The sequence below is a fragment of the Diadema antillarum genome, unplaced genomic scaffold (genome assembly GCF_040938485.1).
Source record: "Diadema antillarum isolate AM-2024a unplaced genomic scaffold, OU_Dant_1.0 seq00001870_RagTag, whole genome shotgun sequence".
NCBI classification, from domain to species: domain Eukaryota; kingdom Metazoa; phylum Echinodermata; class Echinoidea; order Diadematoida; family Diadematidae; genus Diadema; species Diadema antillarum.
The window spans coordinates 629,666-656,453 of record NW_027272539.1 but is presented as its reverse complement, the minus strand read 5'-3'; the positions used below and the strand labels follow the sequence as shown (position 1 = coordinate 656,453).

Sequence of the window (26,788 nt, the reverse complement as noted above, 5' to 3'; positions counted from 1 at the left end):
TGGGAGCAATTGTGGCCCCTGAAGATTTGTTTTTTAAATTATTACCAACATCATGGAAACACTGTTTATGATGCTCTATACTGATCTATCTCTCATTTGATCAAAGAGAACTCACACCAACCTCTTTCATCATTATTGTACATGTATCTAGGATTTTGTAAAAGCCCTGCACAATCTCAGACCCATCCATGCTATATCTACACCATCTTGGTAGATATTAGTAGCAGAGATGCACTCCCTTAAAAGCCTGGCACTGATGAGATTTGAACCATCGACTCTCAGTTCACAAATCCAGCTCGCAAAAGGCCATCTTCGGTCTCAACTATGTTCTTAATACATTTCCTTTTGGTCACATGATCATTAAAAGCAGCACCCTCACAGCTTTGGATTCCACAGAATTCAGCCATCACTTTGCTTGAATCCCAACTACCAACACATGATGAAAAATGGAGGTCCAGTGGTTAGTGTCCATCGAGTTTCAGCAGGGTACGGGTTCAAACCCCTTCCAAGTCTGCTGGTTCAATGGCCTCGTATAGCCTTTTCATTGCAGTCGATACCATATGCCTGAGCTGTTTGTCCTCAGTCTGCACTTCCTGTTTAGTAAACAGTAAACAATACGGTAAACAAAAACAGTAAACAGTAAACAATACGGTAAACAAAATCAGTAAACAGTAAACAATACGGTAAACAAAAACAGTAAACAGTAAACAAAACAATAAACAAAATATCTCATCATTTAATTTGCTGCTATACTAATTTCTAGCAGAGTAATGTAATAGAGCAATATGCAGGTCAAGAATACACTGACAAGTTCTATCAAAATTGACAACCAAACTGCGACTAAATCTTAACAAGACAACAAACCAATTGAGATGACTCAAACAATTTATTTTCTTATTCCATTTTATTTTTACATGGAAGCTATTTCAGTTAATAAATACAATGAATTACAAAGGGATCCTGCATAAAAACAACACAAAACACATTAAAAAAAAAGTGAAAATTCAACAGTATTCATTCACACTAACAGTGCACCAAGTTCCTTTAAAAAGAGATCATTCACTTAATGTCTGCATTTCGAGCTAACATCAACTTTGCATCCTAGAAGCCACAACAAAGGGTTGTAAGAGATGAACGACAAACTATAATTCATAATACAATATTGTGTAAGAACATAATACTGAGTTTTCACTGTATAGACACAGCAATTTGAGGGGCCTGACCTGTCTTTTTTTTTTTTCATTGTAACAAGAGTTTTGTTGTAACCGCCTATGTTATGATGGGAGTGCACTGTATAATGATATGGGATTTCCTATGCCAGTCCGCACTCAGAGCAAACAGAGGTTTTAAAAGGGTGGTATAGTATTGGCTGAAGTGAGAATACAGCTTTAACTTTTTGCAAGATATTTAGAAACCACCTGATGAAATGTTAAGAAGTCTACAATACTAAGAGGAATTCAAAGTTTATTTGATGAAAATCGGTTTTGAAATGGCTGAGAAATCCAAAAACAAAGAAAAACAAAGCAAAACAAAGCAATCCTAATAAAAGATGGGTCCCATCTTTATTGAGATTGCTCTGTTTTGGATATCTCAGCCATTTCAACACCAATTTCATCAAATAAACTATGAATTCCTATTATAATTACATGTGTTTTTTTTCATATTTCATATGATGTTTCTCATCATCTCAAAAAATCATTACAAAAACTTTGGAAACCTCCACCCTCCATCGAAGCTGTACCATCCCTTTAACACATGAGTGGACACGCCATACATACCAAAGTGGTAACGTTGACCGCCGCTTCTTTGCCGTCCAGACAGACCACTAGGTCGTTGCTGTCGGGAAAGTTCTTGACCGTCGTCTGGCCGAACATGTCCCTCAGGAGGACGGAGAGGCGCTCGCTGAAAACCTCCGTGTCGTTCTTGGCGGGCAGCTGCTTGACTGCAACGGGGAAGCATTTGATAAACATTATTATACAACACCTAATTAGAATATAGCTATCCGATTGGTCGATTGCCCATCACATGACATTTAGATAAAAGTTCAGTCGCATGCTGTGTCTGTCAGCAGTGCAATTTTGTTTGAGCAAAAATTAATAGCACGGCCGTAATCTGGCAGAACTCCCTAAGTCGATTTTGGTCGATTTTCAGGTTTTGAGTGTTTTGTGTGTTTTTTCTCATGCTCTTTCAAGTGGGCCAAAAAATAAGTTGTGATTCGATACAGAAAGTTATTTTTAGAAAGTAATTTTGGCAAAATTCCTGAGGAGAGAGGGCGATTAATCTGGCAGAACTGCGTAAGTCGAGACTCGAAATGAATTTTCCGATGTTAATCAGGCAGAACTGCGTAAGTCGACTTACGACAACGCTTGGACCAAGGTGTTCCTGCATCCCGCTTGGACATGGTATATCTTAACATGCGCGGGCGCAACCTTGGTAGTGACGAACGCGCTGCGCGTTCAAGCCAGCAGTGCCTAGCTAGCTAGCTAGACACGTCGTACGGCTACGTGTATTGTACACGACGACAGTCACGCTAAAGCAATAACCCTCGTTACTCTTGGGGGAAATTGCCACTTTCTTTCCCTTCATAGACTGGCAGGCTTCAAAACAGGTCAATATGCGGTATGCCTTACTATTAAGTTTTTCTACAATCTAGTGTTTTTTAAGCCTAGAGCATTTCTAGATCTAACAAACGTTATAGTTTGCATCTTGTCTGACATCACGCTCCAGTCAACTTTAGGCCTACTTAGTACTGCTGCAGCACTTGTCCATTGTTAGTGTACGTGAAATCAATGTACTGTGCGGTAGCGTAGGTCACGTGAACAACAATATCTGTAATCCATTGACCATAGCTTCTTATTTTGATTTTCATTGTAATAAGCGGTTAGTGGGCTTGGATCTATGGGATTGATCTCGAGAAGTTTAATGAATATCTAGGATACCGTCCATAACGATGGCATTTTCGATCCAATCCTACAGACGTCAGAAATTGACCAATACTAACACTTTTACAGTTTACTTTTTAATACCGGTACCGTACCGGTACTCCCAGTAGAGTTGTGCAGTAGACTAGACTACTGGGGCCTATCGTTACTTAACTTAGGCTGAATCGCCGGTTATCCTGTCTTTACTCTGTTTTCTATTTTTCTAGATTTGATTAGGCGTAGACATTCTTTAAGTCTGTAATATGAAGAATCTAGAATCTACAGCTTAAATGCTAAATTATAACCATTTAGCCCTAGAAATAGATCTGAAACTTAGATTTAGATCTGAGATCTATACATTGATTACTACTAATACTAGACATTATAGGCTATAGACTTTATAGACTTAGGCACCTACCGTTAAATAGTCATTAGATAGGCAGGTTAGGCTTTACGTTGTTTTTAGATCTACTATAACATTAGTAGGCCTACTCTAGGCCTAGATCCCCAATAGACAGTCTAGCTGTAGATTTAGCCCCTACCTGGATATAGAGTCTAGATCTAGAGTCTAGACTAGAAAATCTAGAAACTAATTTTCATTGATATTACCAGTCTGTTATAATGACGCCCCAAAATAGACGTCTGGATGTTACATAGACCTAGACAATCGAGTAGAAAGAGTTCGAGAGTTCTCGTACGTTTTAGGCCTGCGTAGATAATTAACGGTTAGAACACTACTACCCTAACGTTTAAATAGTACTGTCAAACTTGTAATAGGCTTACAGTAGGAGTCGACACAAACGAGACCAAGAGTCTATTTTGTTTATATTTTCTAACAAAGCTGTAAATAAACTTTTAGTCAGGCCTAGCTCCTAGTATTCTTTAATTTAAACAAAGTTTAGGCCTTCAGCCAAAGGGGTCTAGGCATACTCTTACTTTGGGCATAGAGTAGGATAATGATGAGATCAGTAGGCCTATCGTATGCAGATTCCTACGTACCGCTCTACTAGTCTCTAGATGTCTAGTGTATCGTTAGGCCTGAATAGACTACGGTCTAGACGGTCTACAATGTAGTACCTGTAGTCTTGATGAACAATATAGCGAAACATCTAGAACCTAGTCTAATATTATTCTTAATCCAAATGCAATGCTTCATGAGATCGACAATATCCCAAGCAGCAGCGAGGCTTTTGATGTAGCAGTACTTCTTGTGCCGCTAAATAATACTGAAACATGAACACAGACTGACAACATTTAGGGAAAGCAAGTTATTTTCCACATACAAATGAATGGATAAAATGAAATTAAATGTGAATCAATAATGATGACTGTATACAATACAAATGTTTCAAAAAAAATTGTACTCGATCTAAAATATTCATTGTTTTGACACTGCATCCACTGAATAGTAAGGGGTAAAATCCGATAGACAACCCGCAGAAAATAGACCGAGATACGTAGTTCTGGTTGATAAACCATGTGTTTATCAGCCAGAACTGCGTATCTCTAGGAGATACGCAGTTCTGGCTGATAAGCACGTGGTTGACGACGAAAAGAGATACGTAGTTCTGCCTGATGAAACACGTGCTTATCAGGCAGAACTGCGTATCTCCTAGAGATACGCAGTTCTGCCTGAAAAACCCCCCGCATGGCCAAAGACTTACGCAGTTCTTGCTGATCAACCCGGGCACGTGACCAGAGATACGCAGTTCTGCCAGATTACGATCGCAAAAATTTGGTGACGATTAATCTGGCAGAACTGCGTAAGTTTTTTAAATTGGTAATTTTTACTACTTAAAAAGGTCAAATTGTCATTTTTTGCTGGAAATAAATTCTTTAGACCAATTATGACCAAGAAAAGAGGAAAAATGCAACTCATCGTATCTCAGTTTAGAAAGGTGTAACATTGAATCTTTAAACCCGATTTCTGGCGTAATGTGTTAAAGGAGATACGCAGTTCTGCCAGATTACGGCCGAGCACATAGCTGATATCACCCATTTCCATCGACTCCTGTGTTAAACTCACGATTGACTCGAAGTTTTTGTTCTATCGCACGGATCTGATGTCACAATAAACAAACATTTGCCTTTTCAGCAATTTGCATTTTAATAATTACAAGTGCGCTTCCGAGCACATACTTTTGTCACTCATATTTGTAAAAAACTGCAACCCATCAGCTTCGCGTACGTACCGTACGTGCACGGCGACTGTGACTGTGTGGCTACTCATACATCTTTTAATAAAAATGGTTGCCATTTCTGTGCTAAATTCAAGAATCTATGTGGACAACATCTGTTGACGTTCGAGGTGTTGTCAAAAATAAATAGTGTATCGTCTTTACTCGTGCAATGGAACAAGATTTCGCACTTGGGGAAAGATGAGGTGCACTATTCAACTTGGCTTCGCCTCTATGAATAGAGCGCTTCTGTCTTTTACCTCTTGTGAACTCTTGTACCATCACACTCATGACCATTTACTATTTGTATATAATGAGATGGTTTTACTGTAAAAGCGGCTGCAGTGCTACTCTGTATAATGAGATCCTTGGGACCAAGATATTTTGTTCTTTATATCAGGTATTTTGTTATATCAGTAGTCAATAAACAATACAAAACAAAGGAAATAAATTCATTGAGGCTGGAGAAATAAGTCTGTTATATTAGATATTTTGTTATATCAGATCTCTTTATATCGAGTTTCCACTGTATTGTTGAGACAGTTTAAAGGACAAGTTCACCTTCATAAACATAAGGATTGAGAGAATGTAGCAATATTAGTAGAACACATCATTGAAAGTTTGAGGAAAATCAGACAATCCGTTCAAAAGTTATGAATTTTTGAAGTTTTTGTGCAGTACCCGCTGGATGAGAAGACTACTGCTGTGTATGAATAACTTAGATGTCACATGCGTACAACAATATAAGGAAAATATAAAAAGAATTTCACAAAATTCCATCTTTTGAAAAAAGTACACATTCCCCTGACTCCTTACCGACACATGTTATGGGTAATATTATTCCCCCTGCCTTTAGAAAGAGGCAAGTCAAGTGCTCTTTTATTATTCGAAAAAAGTGAAAATATGTTGAATTTTCTTTTACATTTTCTTTATACTGTTGTACGCATATGACTCACAAGCTGTCATAGTCTCCTCATCCAGCGGTTCCAACACAAAAATTTAAAAAATTCATAACTTTTGCATCGATTGTCCAATTTTCCTCAAACTTTCACTGATGTGTTCTACTAATATTGTTGCATTTTCTCAATCCTTATGTTTATGAAGGTGAACTTGTCCTTTAATTTCTGTGAATTTCTTTAATAACTATTGGGCCATGAATTTGTCAACATACGAAAGCATGGCTACATGATCTTGATCATACAAAGTGGTGGAGTCAAAGGACAGGCATTAGCGCACTGGGTGTCAAATCACAAATACAACATCTCCCAAAAACATCTGTGACCACCTCATTCACAAAAATATACTTGTACGCGAAACTAACATCTTTTACAGTACCCTGTGATATCACATCCCATAATGGGTACCTGGCAATGCTACGGTTACCCTCGGTGGAAACACTGAAGAGGCTACCCTGGATAAATAAGACTTTATTATTATCATTTATCATCATTTTGGGATAAGGTCAATAGATGCAAAACTCACATTTCTGCATGTTGACATCTGATGCTACCTTGACCACCACAGTCATGACAGCATCTGCATACATGTCGTTCTCTGCATTAGCCACCCACTGGAGAGAAAAATGACATTTCTAAGTAAAACTAGAAATGTCGCTACAGCAACTGGTTATACCCCCGCCAAACAACATTTCATAAGCTTTGGTCAAAACAACATTTCATAAGCTTTGGTCAAAAAACTGAGGAAGTAGTTAAATCCGCAAGATCTTTCCTTGATCTTCTGCCATTAATATGCCGTTACCATGGCAACGTACTTTCGGGTACTGTCGGAAAATGCGTCTTGCACATCTACAACCAAAGGCACACATCTGTACCAAGTTTCATGGAAATTGGGCAAAAACTGAGGAAGTAGTTTGCAACACAAAATTTTCCATCATTTTGGCTCATAATATGTGAGCTGTTACCATGGCAACATACTTTTTGTCACTGTCAAGAAATGTGTCATGCTGACCTATATCCTAAGACAAACATTCAATATGAATTCCATGAGAATTGGAAGAACACTGATGAAGCAGTTTTGCCATGAAGCATTTTGCCCTCTATTTTACCAATAACATGCCGTTACCATGGCAACGCACTTTTTGCCACTGCGGAAATATGTGTCTTGCACATTAACATATTCAGATGAACATCTGTACCTAATTTCATAAAAATTGATCAAAAACTGTGGGAGGAGTTCGCGACGCAAGATTTGTACCCATTTTTGCCCATAATATGCCGTTACCATGGCAACGTACTTTTGGGTACTGTCAAAAAATACGTCTTGCACATCTACAACCCAAGGCACACATCTGTGCCAAGTTTTATGGGAATCGGTTAAAAACTGAGGAAGTAGTTCGCGACGCAAGATTTGCAACGGACCGACCGCCCGACCGACCGCCCGACCGCCCGACTGCCCGACCGTCCGCTGATTCCTATATACCCCCTTCAAACTTCGTTTGGCGGGGGTATAAACATAGTTCTGGTTAGGGTTTGAGAACCCGTCTTGCACCATTTCATATTTGCCTGCAATATATCGATAGAGTCTACAAAGAAACTTACCTGGCTGAAGTGATTTGCCGGGATGGTGAGTTGTTTTGGAGTATTATGAGATCAAAAGTGTAGAATGATAGAATTTGGAAAAGTCAGTACACCAACTTTTCCAGAAGGAGCCAGGACTCGGGGACAACTCAGCCCTATTTAAGACAATTTACATGCAGTTCATGATCACCATACTTTATACAAAGGCGCATGTTCCTTTTGCATGCGCGCCAAAGAGGTTCTTTGATACGCGCATTGTATCAATTTGGTCCCTAACTGCGTCCAGCCAGAACGTGAAACGCTCCCATAGTACAACACTGTACAATCCAGGGGACAACTCAGCCCCGCCGTCAAAGCAAGGCCGAGCTGTCCCCGAGTCCGAGTTAGCCTGACCCCGATCGGGTAAGTTCAGAAATTGCAAATCCAGCTAACCTTTTTTGCCTAATATTTCGTATTTTCGTCATTACCCAACAAATATCTTGTTATTACAGCGTCATTCCACACATTTCTGAGGCATACCTGTACATTTTGGAGCGAAATCTGACAGTTCTGCAGGCGTACGAGAACTATGTTTTACCTTTAAAGGTGAAACATTCGCATATTCTGCTCAAATGTACACACCCGCCTAAATCAATCAATAAATCGCCAAATGCCACGGTACGATGAAAGCGTATCTCGCGATTCCATTCTTGTCACATATAGCATGTATTTTGCATAGTGATTGACTATCAGGTTGTGTTCCTCTCTTCATTTGTGGGTAAATTCTAAGTTTCTGTCACTATTTTGTGTCAAAAGTTCATGCCACTACAATAATGTAGGCATTGGTCATTTGAACAAAAAGCAATCATAGATTTGTCATATATTGTACAATTTACATCAAAGCAAAGCTTGCAATTTTCTGTACAACTTTGATCATTACATGGCCAGGAAAACAAAAATTCATAAAAGTCACATAGATTGGAAAAACAGAATGTTTTCCCAAGGCATGAATATGTTATCACGTCAAAATAATGTGGCACACAGGGGGTTTACACCTTGGCACATTAAGAGTTAAAGCACTCATGCACACTGCAGCCTCAGAATAATGTGGCACACAGGGGTTTAACCCTATTCTAACTGGGCTATTTGAGACCAAGTTTTTACTGGGGGGGGGGGGGGGGGGGGGGGGGTGTGGTCAATTTGACCCCCCTTCAGATCTCAACCACCGATCGCGCGATAGCCGCGAAATTTTGCCTCAAGATAGAGCTGGATGTCAACTACAAGATTACATGGTCATACAATAGAAAAATATTTCCTTTCTATTTTCAATAAATTAATTATGGAAATTTGTGCATGAAATCATATTTTCACCTATAACTCCATCAAAAAGACTGAAGGATTGCTAAATTTTTGTGTCAGAATTCCTCGAGACATATCAAACAATTTTCATGCAAAAAAATAGCGCAATCAAAACCAATTTCTTTTGTTTTTTATTGTTTTGTTAATATCTTATGTATTTTATTGTTTTTTCGACCTTTTGTTTTCTATTGTTTTTTTGCCAAAATTTGTTGCAGGCACTTTTTCAGGCTTATCTACACTAGAATTGATTAATTTCAACGGTTAAAAGTTGAAATAATCTAATTCATATCAATTTAACCTAAAAACACAATTTGCATTGGATTTGCACACGATATCATGAATTTGAGCTGTTTTTGGGTTGACATGCATATGCAAAACATTACGTAACTTCAGAACAGTGTACCCGGACGTCGCAAATTTGGTCTCAAAATTTGCGGGAGACTTCAATGAAAAAAGTCCTGAAACGACGCGGCAAAATCTTCGCGCATTGCGGAATCGTGGCGCGAAACGTCGAGGGGGTGGTCAATTTGACCCCCCCCCCCAGTTAGAATAGGGTTAACACCACCATGGCACACAAAAGAGTTTATACAGGACTTGTTGAGGTGAGGATTCAGCTTATAACATTTTACAAGATATCTTAAGAAACCATTCTACGAAATGCTAAAGAACATATAATTCTAAAGGGGAGCAAAAGTTTATTTGATGAAAATCGGTTTTGAAATGACTAAGATATCTAAAGACAGGTACAACGAAGAGATCCTAATAAAAGTTGTGGCCTGTCAACTTTATTAGGATCGCTTTTTGGATATCTAAGCAATTTCAAGGCCAATTTTCATCAAATGAACATTGAATCCTTCATGAAATTACACGCTCTTTCATATTTCATAGAAGGTTCCTCATAATCTCCCCCAAAAATGTTATGAATCTGAATCCTCACCTCAACAAGTATTGTACAGTCCCTTTAAGTTATATCACGGCGACGTACTAACCTCCAGTGTCACCATGCCACAAGCCGGTTCGTGGATGATGTTGATTGCGCTGAAGACCCTGAGGGCGGGCTTACTGTTGACCTCAGTATATTCAATGTCTGCCGAGAGCTGGGTCAGGTAGTGCGTAAGGAGCGAGAGTGGGGCGTGGTAGGCAATACTCTGCCGCTGAGTAACGTTACTGACTGCAAGATCCGTGTATTCTGCTCACATTAAATGTAAAGAAGAAGAGAAAAAGACAGCACAATCAGGGGCAGATCCAGGAATACTGTAAAGGAGAGGCGCCTCCGCAAAGTTAAAGGGGGGCAAACGCATCCCCCTCATTTTTTTCTTTATTTCTTATGTTTTAACCGAAAATAAAAGAAGGGGCGTGCGGTGCGCCCCCTCTCCCCCCCCCCCCCCAATTTGCTACTGACAATAAAAGACAGTGACATCATAGCCATTCGTTGCCATGGAAACTGAGTCAAACAACAAACCCGAATAATTGTGAACACAATAGTTGCTAACCATGCTCACACCTAATTCCAACACACTGCCAAGAGCCTGTGAGGATTTCTCTACGGTACCGTCGCTAAGCTCTGACAAAAGACTGTGACAGCATCTTTACGGTACTCTACACAACTACATCTGTAGAATCTTTGGAAACTGCATATGATATGCTAGTGTCATACAATGCTGAAATACATATCAATCTATATCTCATAAACTTGTCTTCACTATCATGTGAAATCACTGTTTGGTTGATTTGGAATTCTTAAATGACTTTTGGAAGTGTACAATATAAGCAAAAGTTGTGCTGTCAACAATTTTTGCAGACTAAAAATCATTTTTATTATTGGTTGATTCTTTTTGTACAGTATGACCATCCATGATACCATGATTGCATGATTTCCACCCATGCCATGAATTGTCAATGTGAAAACCCTATGGTGAATGTGAATCGTTACATATTCTGCACGGAATGAAATGAGTGTGAAAACGTAAGTGCACAAATTTGTAATGCAGAACGGTTACCCAGTACCCATATAGTAAAAGCCTTAACCTGACATAGCAGTGAGGAGCTGTTTCAAGTGCTCACTAAATTGTCACGACCATCAGCAAAATTAAGAAATGAAAAAAATTCATCATAAAAGCCGAGCAATAAAAATAAATTAAACCCAAAATTTCCTCTTCCACGGTAGCTTTAGAGCCACTTTCTTGGGCATCATGAATACTGTAAAACCAGAGAACTCCTGCGAATTTCGTGAGCAGTTGAGACTTGAAATAGTAAAATGCTCGCAAAAGTTTTTGTCTGCACAATGAATTGAATGCCAGTGCAATTTGTGAAAGTTTCATGCCGCAAAAAAAGGCCATCTGCTCCGATTCGCGAAAGTTTTATGCTGCAAAATGTTTCTGGCTTTATTATGGACAAAGAAAGCCAATTACCAGACAGGTCGGCCGGCGCCATGATGTGGTAGTTGAAATTCCTCTTGACCAAGATTCCGGACACTTTGCCGTTGTGCTGGGGCTTATGGGAGGCTAGGCTGCCCATGACCTGAATGGACGAAAGGTCAAGAGGTCATGTTGAGGTCAGAGGTCATATGTCACAGCTGTAACCTATCGCACACAAACTAGGGCACAAGATCTTTCTTCAGTTGGAATTCTCTACTCTAAGAAATTTCATTATATTCAGCAAACATGTAGAGTTTGATTGCAAAAGAGATTAAATCCAATTTTTTTCATCTGCTGACGGACTTAGTTAACAATTTATGAAAATGGCATTCAACCTGTTTTTCTGTCAAATTCTTTATACATTAGAGATGAAGAGGTTATTGTATTTTGTTTTCATCCTCTTCTGCTGGCTCTATTTTGGCTACGTGGAGTTGCATGCATAAGCACTTGCCCGCTTGAACAGGGCAAGAGAAAACTGAAGTAGGGCAAGTGTTTTTGTACACGCTCTTTCATATTTCATAAGAGGTTCCTCACTATCTCACAAAAAAATGTTAGAAACCTGAAGTTAGGTCTCAACCAATACTATACGATCCCTCAAAGTCCTACATCCCTCCTGCCCCCCCCCCAAAAAAAAACAACAACAACAAACACTCACCTTTGCCATTTTCTCGCCCCGGAAGTAGAGCTCCACCGCCTGAGTGGTCCTGGGATTGTGAACCTGGATGTTATACTCATCATCGTCCTCGTATTCTCGGAGGACCGCGGCCTTCAGACGACTCATCTCGTTCTGCTCGCCGTGGACCAGGATCTGTCATAAGGGGGGGGGGGGGGGGGGAATACACAGACAAACAAATGAGTAAGAGTTTTACATCCTTGGCATAAGGTAAAACATTTCTTGAAGGTTCATAGTCAAATGAAGATCAGTAGAGAGTTTGAGGCATATTCATGAAAAAGTGGAAATAATTATTTACACAGTTGATATTTGGGATGAGCTTGAATAAGGTGAATTTCTTGCAGTTTCAAATTAGCTGATGATATACACACATTACGGGTTGTTAAGTCATGTAGACAACATGTTGTCATAATATCTTTACTTTCTTCTTTGTTAGTTTGTTTATTTGTTATGTTGTTGTTGTTTTTAGCCATAATCACATCATGCTATAAACTGGAAAGAGGTACCCACGTTGATTGCCACAATTTGAATCCACGATCTTAAAATGCATCACTATTCAGATACAGAAACTAAACCACAGAGCCATTTCCCCACCCTGTTGGTCTCATCTTGAACTTTTTTAGGATCCCGACTCCCTATCTGGGGAGGCGCGAGGGCCCACATGAATTCCTGATGCGGAATTTCATTGTGGACCTGAAGACCAACTTTGAATTCCATGACTTGAGCAGAGATTTGAACCCTAAAAGTTATGATGTATCTGTTCAGATACAAAGACTAAACCAATGAGCCCATCTGTCCACCCTTTTGGTCCCTTCTAGAACTCTTTTCGGATCTTGACTCACTATCTGGGGAGGGGAGAGGGCTTGAATGAATTCCTGAAGCCAAAATTCATTGTGGACCTGGAGACCGGCTTTGAATTCCGTGACTTGAACAGAGATTTGAACCCTAAAAGTTATGATGCATCTGTTCAGATATACAGACTAAAGCACAGAGCCATCCTGCCCCCTTCTGGTCCCTTCTCGAACTCTTTTCGGATCTTGACTCACTATCTGAGGAGGCTTGAGGGCTCGGATAAATTCCGACGTCTGCTCGTAGTCGGTGTGGGCGGAGAAGGAGATGTAGTCGACCGACATCTTGAGGGGAAGCTTCTGACCACTGAGGGAGGTGATCTCTTCGGGTGATGACATCACATGCTATAAAAAGACAAGACAGATGACATCACATGCTATAAATAGACAAGTTGGAGGACAAACTGATCATTTCTACAGCAAAGTTACCCTAAGACTGAATGAGTCAAGCTGTTTGAAGACAAAGTTGGGACATCTATCCACAATTACAAGGTACCACTTCATTGGGTAGTCCACTTTAATTGACAAACAAACTGAACAAACCATTCTGATGCATGTTATATATTTATGTGATTGCGTAGACACTTCAGAATAAAAAAGGTAGAAATTTTCAAAATAAACGTCATTACATTATCTTCAAAACTTTCCTTGAAAAGTCTGTAAAATGGGTTTATTACAAATTTGGAAGAAACTGCAAGGTGCTGAGAACCGACTGTGTGCATAGGTTTACGTTTTACAAGAACATGTCACTGCAAGTCGACACAAAGTATTATGCATGCCATTCACAAACCCTTGCACCAGCCGAACACACACTACTGGAACTACACACACAGTGACACACTCAACACCACACAAGTCTGTGGCTGTAGAGACATACATGTAGTACGCTGTGTCTGTGATACAGATGGGAGCATGATAGTAGAGTACGGTGGTTGTGACATGAATGAAACACGCTCTTGAGTTAGTCGGGTACTCTACTTCATCTGGTAAGAAATGCTCTGCAAGACACATGCGGTAACAAAGAATATTTTCACATGAGTAATTTTTCACATACAGCCAAATAAAATGAGCTTAGCATGTTCCTACTTGCATTTCTGCCGTATGAAAACATTTGCTACAGAAACATATGGTAAGCAAAAACATTTGCGTACTTTCATTTTTGCACTAGTTTCTGGTTGTACGAAATGTGCAAAAAATTTCAACATTGCAAAAATTTCAATTTCACAGTACCTGGTTAAGCAGAGACTACTGTATATCAAAAAACGTAGTACAGCTGCTGACAATCTAACCTTAGCCATGGTGCCCTCTACGCTGTAGCCAGCAATGATCAGGCCATTTCGGCGGTCGTTGCACCACATCTCGAAGAGCTCCCTCGACAGGCCGGACTGCATCATTCCGGGGCTCGCCATGACAACAGAGGGGCCGACATCGTCAAAGTGGTCCATGCCTCGAAGGTTTGAGATATGCTTAAAGACGAAAGGGTTACTGATGTTGATCTGTGTGGAGGAAGGACACAAGACATAGAATTTACCACATGTTGAGTGTTATATTTGTTCCCCTTCCCCGTTACAGGATACATTTTGTGGTACTTTTGTCTGTTAAGAATTTAAGAGTCACCAATAAATACTTGCAAAACCTTCTTAATGCACTGCATGTTGATGGCCATTTACAAATCATTAAAGGAGATATATTTCCCATTCACAAATATGGAACTTTTGGATCAGAACACCATACTTTAACTCTTTGGGTTTCACACTCGCACATCCAACTTTTAGTCGATGGCTTGTCAACTGTACATACTGTGAAACATGATATTTTCGCGGGATTAAATATTCACAAGTTCGAGCTGACAGCCTTTTTCGAGGCATGAAATTTTTGTGAAGTGCTGCTGGCATTCAATGCATATCGTGTAGACAAGAACTTTCACATGCATTTTAATTTGCAAATATTGGCGCTCGCGAAATTTCCAAATTTATAATGCATGTGAACATTCCTCGTTTTACAGTAACTTGCTTAAATGCACAACTGTTGACAGACTGATAGAAACATTGCAATAGCCACACTACTACACTTTCAATGTCAGAGCCATAGCTTTATAATAACATTCATATCACAACAAAGACTGCAATATCCTCTACAACACTGCTGGACTGTATTTCCAGCATTGATGCTTCTATGAAAAGTGATATGGCTTTTAAAAACAAAAACCCTTTCCAAAAAAGCACATGCGTTGCCATCTCAGCATAATATCATGCATAGGCAGAATACACTCTGACACACACACACAAATTTATATTGTAAAAAGAGGAATCATCGCATGCTGCGATGCATTTTAATTTCGCGAATTTCGCCAGCGGCAACATTCGCGAAATTAAAATGCACATGAAAGTTCTTGCCAACACAAAACACATTGGATGCAAGTGGTGAGTCGCGAAAATTTCATGCTGCAAGAAAGGCCGTAGGCTCCAATTCGCGAAATTTTCATGCCGCGAATATAACGTGTTTTACAGTACTGGGAAGTATCCATTTATATCAACTGCCCAAGAGTGAGATTCTGTTGCCCTGTAAAAGTGGGTATGTGGCTCCCTGAAGTGACCAGTGGTCTCCCCTCTCTCTCTCTTCTTTTTTCCTTCCTCTCTCTCTTCTCCTTCCCACTCTCTCATCTCTTCTAACTCTCTTCTCTTTCCATCTCTCCCTCTTTCCTTCTCTTTCTTCTCTTACCTGTCTCCTAATCTTCTCGTTCATGGCGTCGATGTAAGTCTGGTAGACAGCCATGCACTTCTTGGCCAGGGACGAGGCGTAGTAGATCGGAATGTCATGAAGCTCGGGGTGGTTGGACCAGTACTCATCTGTGTAACCATGGCAACAAGAAGCAATCAATGTTACACAGTAATGTCTATTGATGACAACAGAATAAACTTTAATATGCAGTCTTAATCCCCATTCTTAATGATGGAATTGTTTGTTCTGCAATTCATTCAGTGTCCACTATCAAAACAAAAGAGTCCACACAAACAGAAAATAACTAATTAAATGCATAATCAAATACACACATAAATAAATTAACAGATGAATAGATGAATAGATCAATGATGAATAAATAAACAAACAAACAAACAAATAAATGAATGAATAAAATATAAGTAAGTAAATAATACAGCATCAAACTTTGGAAACTAACACTTAATAGCCCGAATTCACGAAAATGTATTAAATTAGACCACAGACTAAAATAAGCATGAAATAGGTGTACCTTTCCCATGCACGTATCAATAACGCTTTTGTTACTGGACATCTGCTTGGCGTATGCAATCTGCCAATCATATTTACACAGACAAAATTTGTATAAACCATGGTCTGAATTAAAACCACCTCCATAAATTTGGGCCAAAGTGTTAACCACTTTTTTTTATTATTCCTTCAAGTATGAGGGAAAAAGAAATTGGACGAACCTAGAATGAGAAGGAGCTCCTGAGCTCTACCGAGAGCAAAGACAGGAATGAGACAGCGCCCTCCCCTGTTGACGATGTCGTGCACCGTTGCCGTGAATCGCGCCTCCCGCTCCTCCCGCTTCTCGTGGATGTGGGTGCCGTACGTTGACTCCTGTTTGAAGAAAAGAGATGCACAGGAATTCGGCGAGAGAACTACATCATATTAAATGGCAATGAATGGAATACGAGGGGAATATTGCACAAATCAAAGATGATTGCAATATTGGCAGTAACGAGTGCAATATCTATATCACATTGGATGGCTATGGATGGATACCAGGGAATATTGCACAAGTTATGGCAAATATTGCATGAATCAAAGATGAGTGCAATATTCACCTTGACAAGTGCAACATTTCCTGGTATTCAATGAATGAAATCCATCCTATATGATTATTATTATTATTATCTATAATCATTATCTAGAATATGGAAAAAAGTACCCTACTTCTACCAGACTTTGAAGTCAACTCTGCACTGAAGAAGGAGTGACTCGCACTTGCTGCCTATGTAAAAGATGTTTGCGCGCTGGTGAATTGTCACAAGAGTGTGCGCACTTGCAAGCATTTGCGCACTTAGCAAAGCACCTACACAAGAGATGAGACACAACGCTGCTTATTATTGCTGTGATATACAACTATATGATAATTTTGGGAGCTGGATTTCTAACTTCACTGTAACCGAAACTTTATTATAACCACGTTTGTTTTAAGAGCGGTACACTGTACGTACTACTCTCCGCTATCTTACCGTGATGAGAATGTCGGGTTTGATGTTCGGAATCTCGGCCTGCATGAGATGGCGGTCCTCCTGTCGGGAGAAGTCTCCAGTGTACAAAATCTGGGAAGAAACACGGAGAAAGGTAACAGGTGAAATCACAGGCATTAAACCAAAATATCATGTCCACAATAAACATCTTTTACACTCTCTTCTAAGAGTATAATTTTGAACATATCACTGAAAATTAAAGGTAGATTTTTGTATATACACATTGCTTTGACTTGATACAACAATATGTATGGCAAAGATGATGTTATTTCTCTCCCCACCCCTCCCCCTACATCTAAGGGAGGTAAGTAAGCTGTGCTTTCACTTCCCTAGAAAATAAACAAAATATGGTAGTCTCAAGGAAATAACATCAGATATGATTTGTTCGTTAGCACGGGAAGAGCAATCAGCAACTAGTGTTCTACATCTACATGTACATGGTAGCTATTCTACAATAGAGGAAATGGCTGGAATGGCTCTTTTGTTTACACACCCGACTCAGTAAACGGCATGCCAAGTTCGCACATTTTGCTTAAATGCACAGACCCGCCCCAACCGATCGATAAATCACTAAATGTGACAGTACAATGACAGCTTCACTTGCTACTCTGTTCCTCTGGTATGTATGTAGCTTGCATTGTGTGGTGACTGAATTTCAAGCAGTCTTCCCTACTGGATTTTTTTTTTTTTTTTTTTTTTTTTTTTTGGGGGGGAGGGGGTAAATTCCAAGGTTCTATCATAGTTTAGTGTGCAAAAGTCATGCATGTACTATAATATAGTGGCTGGTCATATGGAAAAAAAAATAATCACATATTTGTCATGACATACGTCATAGCAAATCCAGGCATTTTACCTACAACTTTGCACATTGCATGTCCAGCATAACAAAATTTATGAATAGTCACATGGATTTGAAAAATAATACATCTTCCCAAAGCATGCCTATATTGTGGTATCAGAATAATGTGGCACACAGGGCATTTCCATCGTGGCACATAACAAGTTGGATGGTGGAAACTGTTATGTAACGTGTCTTCATGTACCTTGACACCAGCGATCTCAATGAGGAACATGCAGGCTCCGAGCACGTGACCAGCATGGTAGCAGGAAAAACGGATCCCATTCACGTCCACCTCCTGGTGGAAGTTGACCGTCTCGATGCGGTCCATGCTGGCCTGAAGGTCGGCATCGGTGTAGAGCATCCGCTCAGCCGAGATGTTGCTGTGAATAAATGAAGAGACGATCAGTCAGAAAGAGGAAGATATAACACATTTGAAAAGGCTGAAATAATTTGGAAATCAGGCAGACTCTTATATAATTCTACTTGTGGGCTACTGTACAACCAGCAATTTTAGCAGGCATGAAATTTTTGCAAATTTCGCACGGTGTCACGATTCACAAAATTAAAAGGCACGTGAACAGTCTTCTCTACATTATGACTTGAATGTCAGTGGAAATTGGCAAAAATTTCATGACGCTAAAAAGCTTGTTTGCTAAAATTCATGAAAACTTCATCCCGCAAATGGTTCTACAGTATGAAGAGATAAAACAGGTGCAAAGAACTTCGTATTTTAGAAGCAATATTTGTTCTTGTTGCTGCTGATTTTTTTTCAGGCAGCCTTTTTTTTCTTCTGCAAAATCAAAGAGAGATGGTATCTCTGGATATGTCATTATTTTTTGCTGATACAAGACAGAAGATATGAAGAGTTTGTTCGCAAAAACCGATAAGTCCATATTTGCCAAATGGAGATATTTGCAATTAAAGGTCAAGAAAAATACAGAGAATAATAAGAAAACTTTTGCTTCTTTTGACCATAACTTCAAAAATGTACCTTTATATGTAGTGACCAATATATCATTTAAAAGGTATTATTTTGTACTTTATGACAGGAGACCGTACTTCAAAATCTGTAAAAATGGACTTATCGGTTTTTGCGAACAAACTCTTTATATATGCAAACAGCAGGAACTGGAGTAAAGATAATCCCTACTGTGATCTTTTATCATTACCTCCGCCAAGGGAGGAGGTTATGTTTTCTTCAGTGTTTGTTTCTTGGTTTGTCCGTGTGCAAAATAACTCAAAAAATTGTGAGCGGCTTTGGATGAAACTTAATGAAAGGTTGAGGATGGCACAAGTAACAAATTATCAAATTTTGGTAGTGATCTGGCAATCTTTGTGGATTTTATGTAGGGTTTACGATATCTTGGCTGGTAGGGTCAATGAACTTGAGAGTTCAAGGTGCACATTCTTTAGGTTTTCATATGCACACTTAAGTGCGTGCTCTAGTTTCTAGGTACGCCGCCCAGATGGAAGTTGGAAGTTGATGACGTAACAAAAGGCTTCTACTTGTATACTGGGAAATCGGGCAATTTTCAGCATGCATAAGTATGGGTGGAAATCACCGATCTCTTTGGAAGAACAAGAGCAGTGGTGTAAATGAGCTGCTCGGTGGAGGTCTGCGCTCTCACAGTGCTTCTCTAGTTGATGCTTAATTAGAATATATTTCAAACCTTTAAACAGACATAATGGAAAGAATAAAATCACAAAGACAAGCACACATACACAAACAAACAAATACAGAAACGAACAAAATCAGCTACATGTAAAGCTAACAATTGACTTTGCAACTAACCTGACTTTAACATAGTCGGAAAGGTTCCAGCGATAAATGGCCTTGGTAGCGTGGGTCATGAAGACACGCCCCCGGAACGTGGTCGTCTTCAGAAAGTACGGCAACCCTCCGCAGTGATCCAAATGGAAACTGTGAACCAACCAACAGGCATCCAAGTGAAAATGACAAACCCTACAACCATCTGCAAGAACTACATGTAGAGTATGCTTCTTCATGTTAGTGAATTTGTGCATCCATAGCATCTTTGCTCATTGGTTGACTCCAGTACAGATTCTTTGACTCTGTGTGTAACATTTCAAAAGATCAATAATAAAGGTAAATCAGTACACAATTCATTACAGGGATTCTCAAATATGTATAAGCTGTTAGTTTTGAGAGGGTTTAATCTGCGCAAATTTTGTGAAATCACTGTTCGACCGCGAATTTAATAAAAGTGAAAATGTCACCTTAATGTATTTGTGTAATAGAGCACTTACAATAGCCTCGGCGTCAATTCGCAAAAACAACATCTTGCGAAAACATCCCTGAGCCCTTTATTCATAATATATTTAGTATCAAAGGCGATATTTCCGTGCAACTTATTTTTTGCGCTTGGCGGGGTAAGAAGCATTTGGCGTGTATTTAATTCCGCGGAATCACGACTTCAGCTATTGGAACATGTGGGAATCAAAAATATTAGCGTGCTTTTATTTTCGTGCTAGTTTCTGTTTGCGCGAAATACACGAAAATATCAACGCAGTGAAAATTTCCTCGTGTACAGTATATAAAAATAGCAGCTTATACAGCATCCAAGTCAGACCAGTCTTCCCAATCCATGGCATCTAGATGCCAGCTGCGGGTAAATACACGTAGGTTAAAGGGATGGTACAGTATTGGTGGAGATGAGAATTGGTCTTTTAACTTTCTGCGAGATACCAATTAAACACTTATGAAATAGTACAGAGCATACCGTTTTAGAGAAATTCAACATTTATTTGATGAAAATCGGGTTTGGAATAACTGAAACATCCAAAAACAAAGTAAAACAAAGCAATCGTAGTAAAGTGTGGGTCCCACACTTTATTAGAATTGCTCTGTTTTGGATATCTCAGCCATTTCAAAACCAATTTTCATCAAATAAACGTTGATTTCCTCGGAGAATTACATGCTCTTTCATATTTCATAAGAGGTTTCTCAATATCTCACCAAAAAATGTTAGAAACCTGAAATTAGGTCTCAACCAAAACTATACGATCCTTTTAAAAGGATTGTACTCACTGGCTGACAAGGAGAAGATCAACCTCTTCCGGGTCGATGAGGTCAAAGTATGGAAGAGAGTCCATCCCATCTCGGCCTGGATGAATGCCGCAGTCGAGCTGAAGAATTAGAGCCATTTTTGTTTGTTTGTTTTTTATTCATATGCACACAGACATTACACAATGTGTCTACTTGCATAATTAGGTACGCAATGGGACATCAATGATAGATTTTTCAGAAAAGGCACATCAGTTTTCGTACATGAAAATGCTAGGTCAACACCCCCCCCCCCCCCCCCCCCAAAAAAAAAAAGAGCTAAAATGGGTAGAAATACCAAACACCAACAAAATGTTACCAGGAAAAATAAACACATTCTTCTGCCAATTTTTTTTTTCTTTTTACGTATTGCAAGTTTGCTGTGACATTCGGCAATGGCAATTCTCAATGCAAAGGAATCATTCTTTTTTTTTTCTCTCTCTCTATCTCTTTCTCTATTTTTGGGGGGTATCTGTTACTATCATTGTTACAATTTGTATGTGACAACCCCATTGCCAATGTGAAATGAGAACAGCCAATTATTTCGGCTTATTGAACATATAGGACACTTTTAACTTCTCCATTTCAAAGGGGAATTTGAGAGGAAAGCTCTTTGAAACCACAGCACAATCTTGTGCCTATCACAACATTCTACAGAAACGTATCACACAGGAATCATTTCTGGAGCAAATGCTTACCATGATCTTCTTGCCCTTGAATTCCAGCATGATGCAAGACCGCCCAACCTCCTGCCCAGCCCCCCTGCAGAAAAAGGGAAGAAAATATAGACCAGCCAAAGTCAAAACAAAAACATTTAAGCGGAGGAAGTATTAGAACAAATCTAATGGATTTTGACAACATAAAGGGGTGTATAGAACTATTAGAAGTAGATTAAAAGTAGATTGAGAAAGTCGCCATTACAGAAGCAGGATATACCTACTCTCCTACCCATCTAAGTACTGGAAAAAAAGCACACACCCTGGAAAAGTGTGAACCGAGAAAATCTTTCTAAGCCGTGCTGACTGTACCATGAATGGGGCAAAAAACAGGATGTAAAACACCACAGAAAGAAAAATAAAGCAGGATTATCAGATTAAGCATGAAATTGAGCATGATCTATTAACACATTATATCCATTACTAGTACCAATTTTCAAAGCAGCAGCGTCATCATCCTTTCAAAAGTTCCTAGAGTTGTAAGTGAAGAGGGATATATAAAGGATTTTAAAGAAATGAAAAAGACTGTTTTATACTATTCTCAGAAAAATCTTGAGTGTTCTAGAAAACTGCTTACATTACAACATAATTTCCCATTTATTTTATGCGACGCTGCATACTGGCACGGGTCTGACGGCCCCTGACCAGTAAAAATAACTGTCTGACCACTAACTTTGTTTTAGGAATGGACCAGTATAAAAAATGGAAAACACTGGGACAGGGATCTACCTACTGGTCCAACAGACTGGTCGGACCAGTAGAAAAAATGGGTTAGTGTGCTGCCCTGTTTGAATTATGACCCAAAACTTTACAATAATGTGGAAAAAGAATTGCTCTCTCAGAAAATAAATAAAGCTCAAGATAGCTTAGGGTGACCTGTTTCACCTATTTTGAGTCCTTATGTAAAATCAAGGCAGATTCTATGTGACTTCTTTTTGGTTTTGTGAAGCATCGATGGTTACATGAAATAATGTTCATTTGGGTACTACGTACCAAGTCCTGAATAATATGCCATAAATTTATATTTATATGTCTAGAGAGTCTATTTTCTTTTCTTTCTTTCAAACAGGGACAATTTTGCAAGTGGTTAAATTTGTGATCGGGAGCCAAGCAATGAATGGAAATGCAAATCATAGAGTCTAGTGCTAGCTTGCTTGGGCATCGAGGGTTGTTCTCGAATAGCACCTAACTGGCAAAATTTGCAAAAAAAAAATTTAATCTAAGCCTCATGAAATGTGAGACTCTGGTACCTAGATTCTATGTTTTGCATGCATGCACACAGTACACGGTAGTCGTCAGTAGTAATGTCTAGTATAAATTAAATTTGATTATTGTTAGACTCTAGTCTAGTGTGTAGTAAATTTAGGGTCGTACATCATCTTTACAATAGCCTACATATTGTACATGCATTTAACACTCGTACTATGTAGATAGCCCATCCAACACCAACACTGGTACTTGTAGAACCCTGTATGAGCAGTATGATGACACTCTTGAATTGAGTACTGTGTATGGAGACGAACCAACGCAACAACTGTTACAGTCGACAGTGAACAAATTAATCAGGAGATCTAACGTTAAACACTAACGATACAGGACAGAATGAGAGCTATTAATACGTGAGCTGCAACAGGATTTGACTGAAAAGATCGGTCTGTATCAGCTGGTCCGCGAAGACTGCATCTGGCTTCACGGATCCCCCGAGGAGAGCGATAAAGTCAAATAATAATAATAATGATAATAATAATAATAATAATAATGATAATAATAATAATAATAATAAAAGATGCCTCCGGACAGACGGATCTTTCTGTCCGACTGTTACAAAGTATGGTTGGGTCTTCATCACACCGACCACCTAACGTTTTTCTATCCATAGAAACGTGAAAAATCGCACAATTTGCTTGAAATTTTACTCACGTGTGGAGAAAATACTCCGGATTCACAAGTGCGCACTGAAAATGCGATCTGAGGTACGCGCTCTAGATGGCGGCTTCGAACGCGTGAGATGTCATTTTTTCCGCACTCAGTTGCCCTGAACATTTAAATCGACCACCCTAACAATACGTATAAAGCGCACTTAAATGCATTTTTTTCGACAAGCTGCTGTTTTTTTCTAGCCATCATTTTTTCCCCAACAATATTTGAATATATTTTGAATCCTTCTACATTACTTTTGAAGGACTGTTTGATGAATTTGAATTGATTTTCATTAGGAAACTTTTCATCGTAACTGAAATAAATTAGATGAGTCGGTTTGTTTTTTCACATTCATTTCTCGTTTCTGCTTCAACTCGTACGGTCGTAGCGGGCGTCAAATCAATTATGTCATGTTTACGTGTAACGTGTGTAATGTAATGTGTGCACGATCGTACAAGCGGCGGAGTTTGAGAGAGCGGCATAATGACAATTTTGCGGTCAAAACCGTCAAATTTATTACGGAAGGATACTCTACATCTAAGAACGAGTCAGCAAAGGTAGGCCTAGCAAATGCAGTTTTTCTACACGATAGATCTTATTCGATTTTGCTAACTTTCGGTAATTTAGTCTAACAATTAGATACCTAGACTACTGTAGAGGAAATACGTAGTCTATTTGTTTTCGCCTCATTTTACTCGGTAGCGTAGCCCAGTGAAGAATCGAACACCGTTGCGCATAGTCTTCATGCGTACATTTTCTTTCTGTTCGCGCAATGCCATTATAGAGCGCGGTCGGTTTTCTTCTAGACACGGTCGGTGTGTTGAACACCTAGACACCTCTACCATACGTTGCATACAACATAAAAGGATCTAGTTAGCTAGGACTAACACATGACAGAATATGTGGGACTGTACACAATCTACACTTTGGAATTATCGATTTTGTGCGCTTTCATGACATAAAGCTTCAAAATAAGTAAAACAACTTTGCTTCCGTTTGAAAATAACGAACACGCTTCACTTACAGGGGCCGAACGATGAGACGATCGCTCTCTTCTTCAGGAATTTGGGCATCAGGTTTACGTTTCGCGGCCATTTCTCTACAACAGTGACACTACACATTCAAGTCATGCACGTGAGTGTTCATGATCCACCAATATGCATGCATCGTATTGTAATCGTGATAGGTCCGACCGGTGAATTCTTTGTCGCCCTCTACTTCGAAAGGAGCAACAGTTTCTTGGATCCAGACGCGTTTTATGCTATAGCCTCCATAAATCAACGTCACCATTATATTAGTATAATGAGCATAAAAGTGAGAATGAGAACTTAAAAGATCCACAAACCTGGCAATCCCGGTCGTCCCATCCTCTCTGGAAATGGTTCCCCAACAGAGAACATCTCCCTCTTTGTTGATCACCACATTAAACCTCTTGTCTCACTCGCACCCTCCTACATTCATGACACACCAGACTTTCTCAGGAAACTCGATGACATCAAGGACCAGATACCCGAGACAGCAATCATCGGTACTTTCGACGTCTCCTCTCTCTACACCAATATTCCCCACGATGAAGGTATTCTGGCCTCCTGTGAGGCTTTGACTTGCAGCGGCCATTCCAACCCCCGCCCCCCCCCCCCCCATATCTGACATCAAATCCCTCATGTCACATGTACTGACGAAAAACAACTTCACATTCATGGACAATTAAGCACTACTTACAGGTATCTGGCACAGCTATGGGTACCAGGATGGCTCCCTCCTTCGCCTGTCTCTTCATGACCAAGCTAGAGCAGCAGATGTTAGATTCAGCCCCCTGTCGTCCATGGATCTGGTGGCGCTACATCGATGACATTTTCTTCATCTGGACCAGGGAGAAAGAAAGCCTCCATACTTTCATTGACCACATCAATTCTTTCCACAGAACCATCAAATTCACTTCTGATTTCTCCCAAGAAGAGACCAACTTCCTCGATGTCACCATTAGGAAGGAGTCTAACCATGTCACCACCACCCTTACAAAAAAAAATTGTATGGTACATGTATGGTATGGCTCTATGGTGTATGGTAAATCTATGGTACAACTCTATGGTAGATGATTGCTGTATGGTATACCATATATGGTGGGAATATTGCATATATGGTACATCTGTATGGTAGATGCTTGGTCTATGGTATACCATATGGTGTAGGTACATGGTGAGTAGACTGCATATGGTACATCTCTATGGTAGATGCATGTTCTATGGTATACCACATGGTGCAAATTTATGGTGAATAAAGTGCATATGGTACATCTGTATGGTACATGCTTGTTCTATGGTATACCATATGGTGTAGATACAAGGTGAGTAGACTGCATATGGTACATCTCTATGGTAGATGCATGTTCTATGGTATACCACATGGTGCAAATTTATGGTGAATAAAGTGCATATGGTACATCTGTATGGTACATGCTTGTTCTATGGTATACCATATGGTGTAGATACAAGGTGAGTAGACTGCATATGGTACATCTCTATGGTAGATGCATGTTCTATGGTATACCACATGGTGCAAATTTATGGTGAATGAAGTGCATATGGTACATCTGTATGGTAGATATGCGTTCTATGGTATACCATATGGTGTAGATACAAGGTGAGTAGACTGCATATGGTACATCTCTATGGTAGATGCATGTTCTATGGTATACCACATGGTGCAAATTTATGGTGAATAAAGTGCATATGGTACATCTGTATGGTAGATATGCGTTCTATGGTATACCATATGGTGTAGATACAGGGTGAGTAGACTGCATATGGTACATCTCTATGGTAGATGCATGTTCTATGGTATACCACATGGTGCAAATTTATTGTGAATAAAGTGCATATGGTACATCTGTATGGTAGATATGCGTTCTATGGTATACCAAATGGTGTAAATATATGGTGAGTAGAATGAATATCGTAGATGCTTGTTCTATGGTATACCACATGGTGTAAATTTATAGTGTATCATAGAATGCATATATGGTACATCTGTATGGTAGATGCTTGTTCTATGGTATACCACATGGTGTAAATGAT

General features: G+C 39.5%; 1 protein-coding gene across 1 annotated transcript; it reads right to left on the bottom strand.

The window, feature by feature from the left end:
• Nucleotides 1–245: 245 nt before the first annotated feature.
• LOC139712875 (cleavage and polyadenylation specificity factor subunit 3-like) lies at nucleotides 246–24,837 on the bottom strand. The gene is made up of 16 exons (XM_071624655.1): nucleotides 24,736–24,837; nucleotides 21,774–21,837; nucleotides 21,061–21,158; nucleotides 19,804–19,932; nucleotides 18,214–18,391; nucleotides 17,153–17,242; nucleotides 16,364–16,514; nucleotides 15,633–15,760; nucleotides 14,201–14,407; nucleotides 13,110–13,256; nucleotides 12,046–12,198; nucleotides 11,385–11,493; nucleotides 9,963–10,162; nucleotides 6,581–6,668; nucleotides 1,779–1,942; nucleotides 246–593 (listed from the first exon to the last, which is right to left on the bottom strand). The coding sequence occupies exons 1-16, from the start codon at nucleotides 24,804–24,806 to the stop codon at nucleotides 495–497; spliced, it is 2,076 nt and encodes a 691-aa protein (XP_071480756.1). The 5' UTR covers nucleotides 24,807–24,837; the 3' UTR covers nucleotides 246–494.
• Between the last annotated feature and the right edge of the window lie 1,951 nt (nucleotides 24,838–26,788).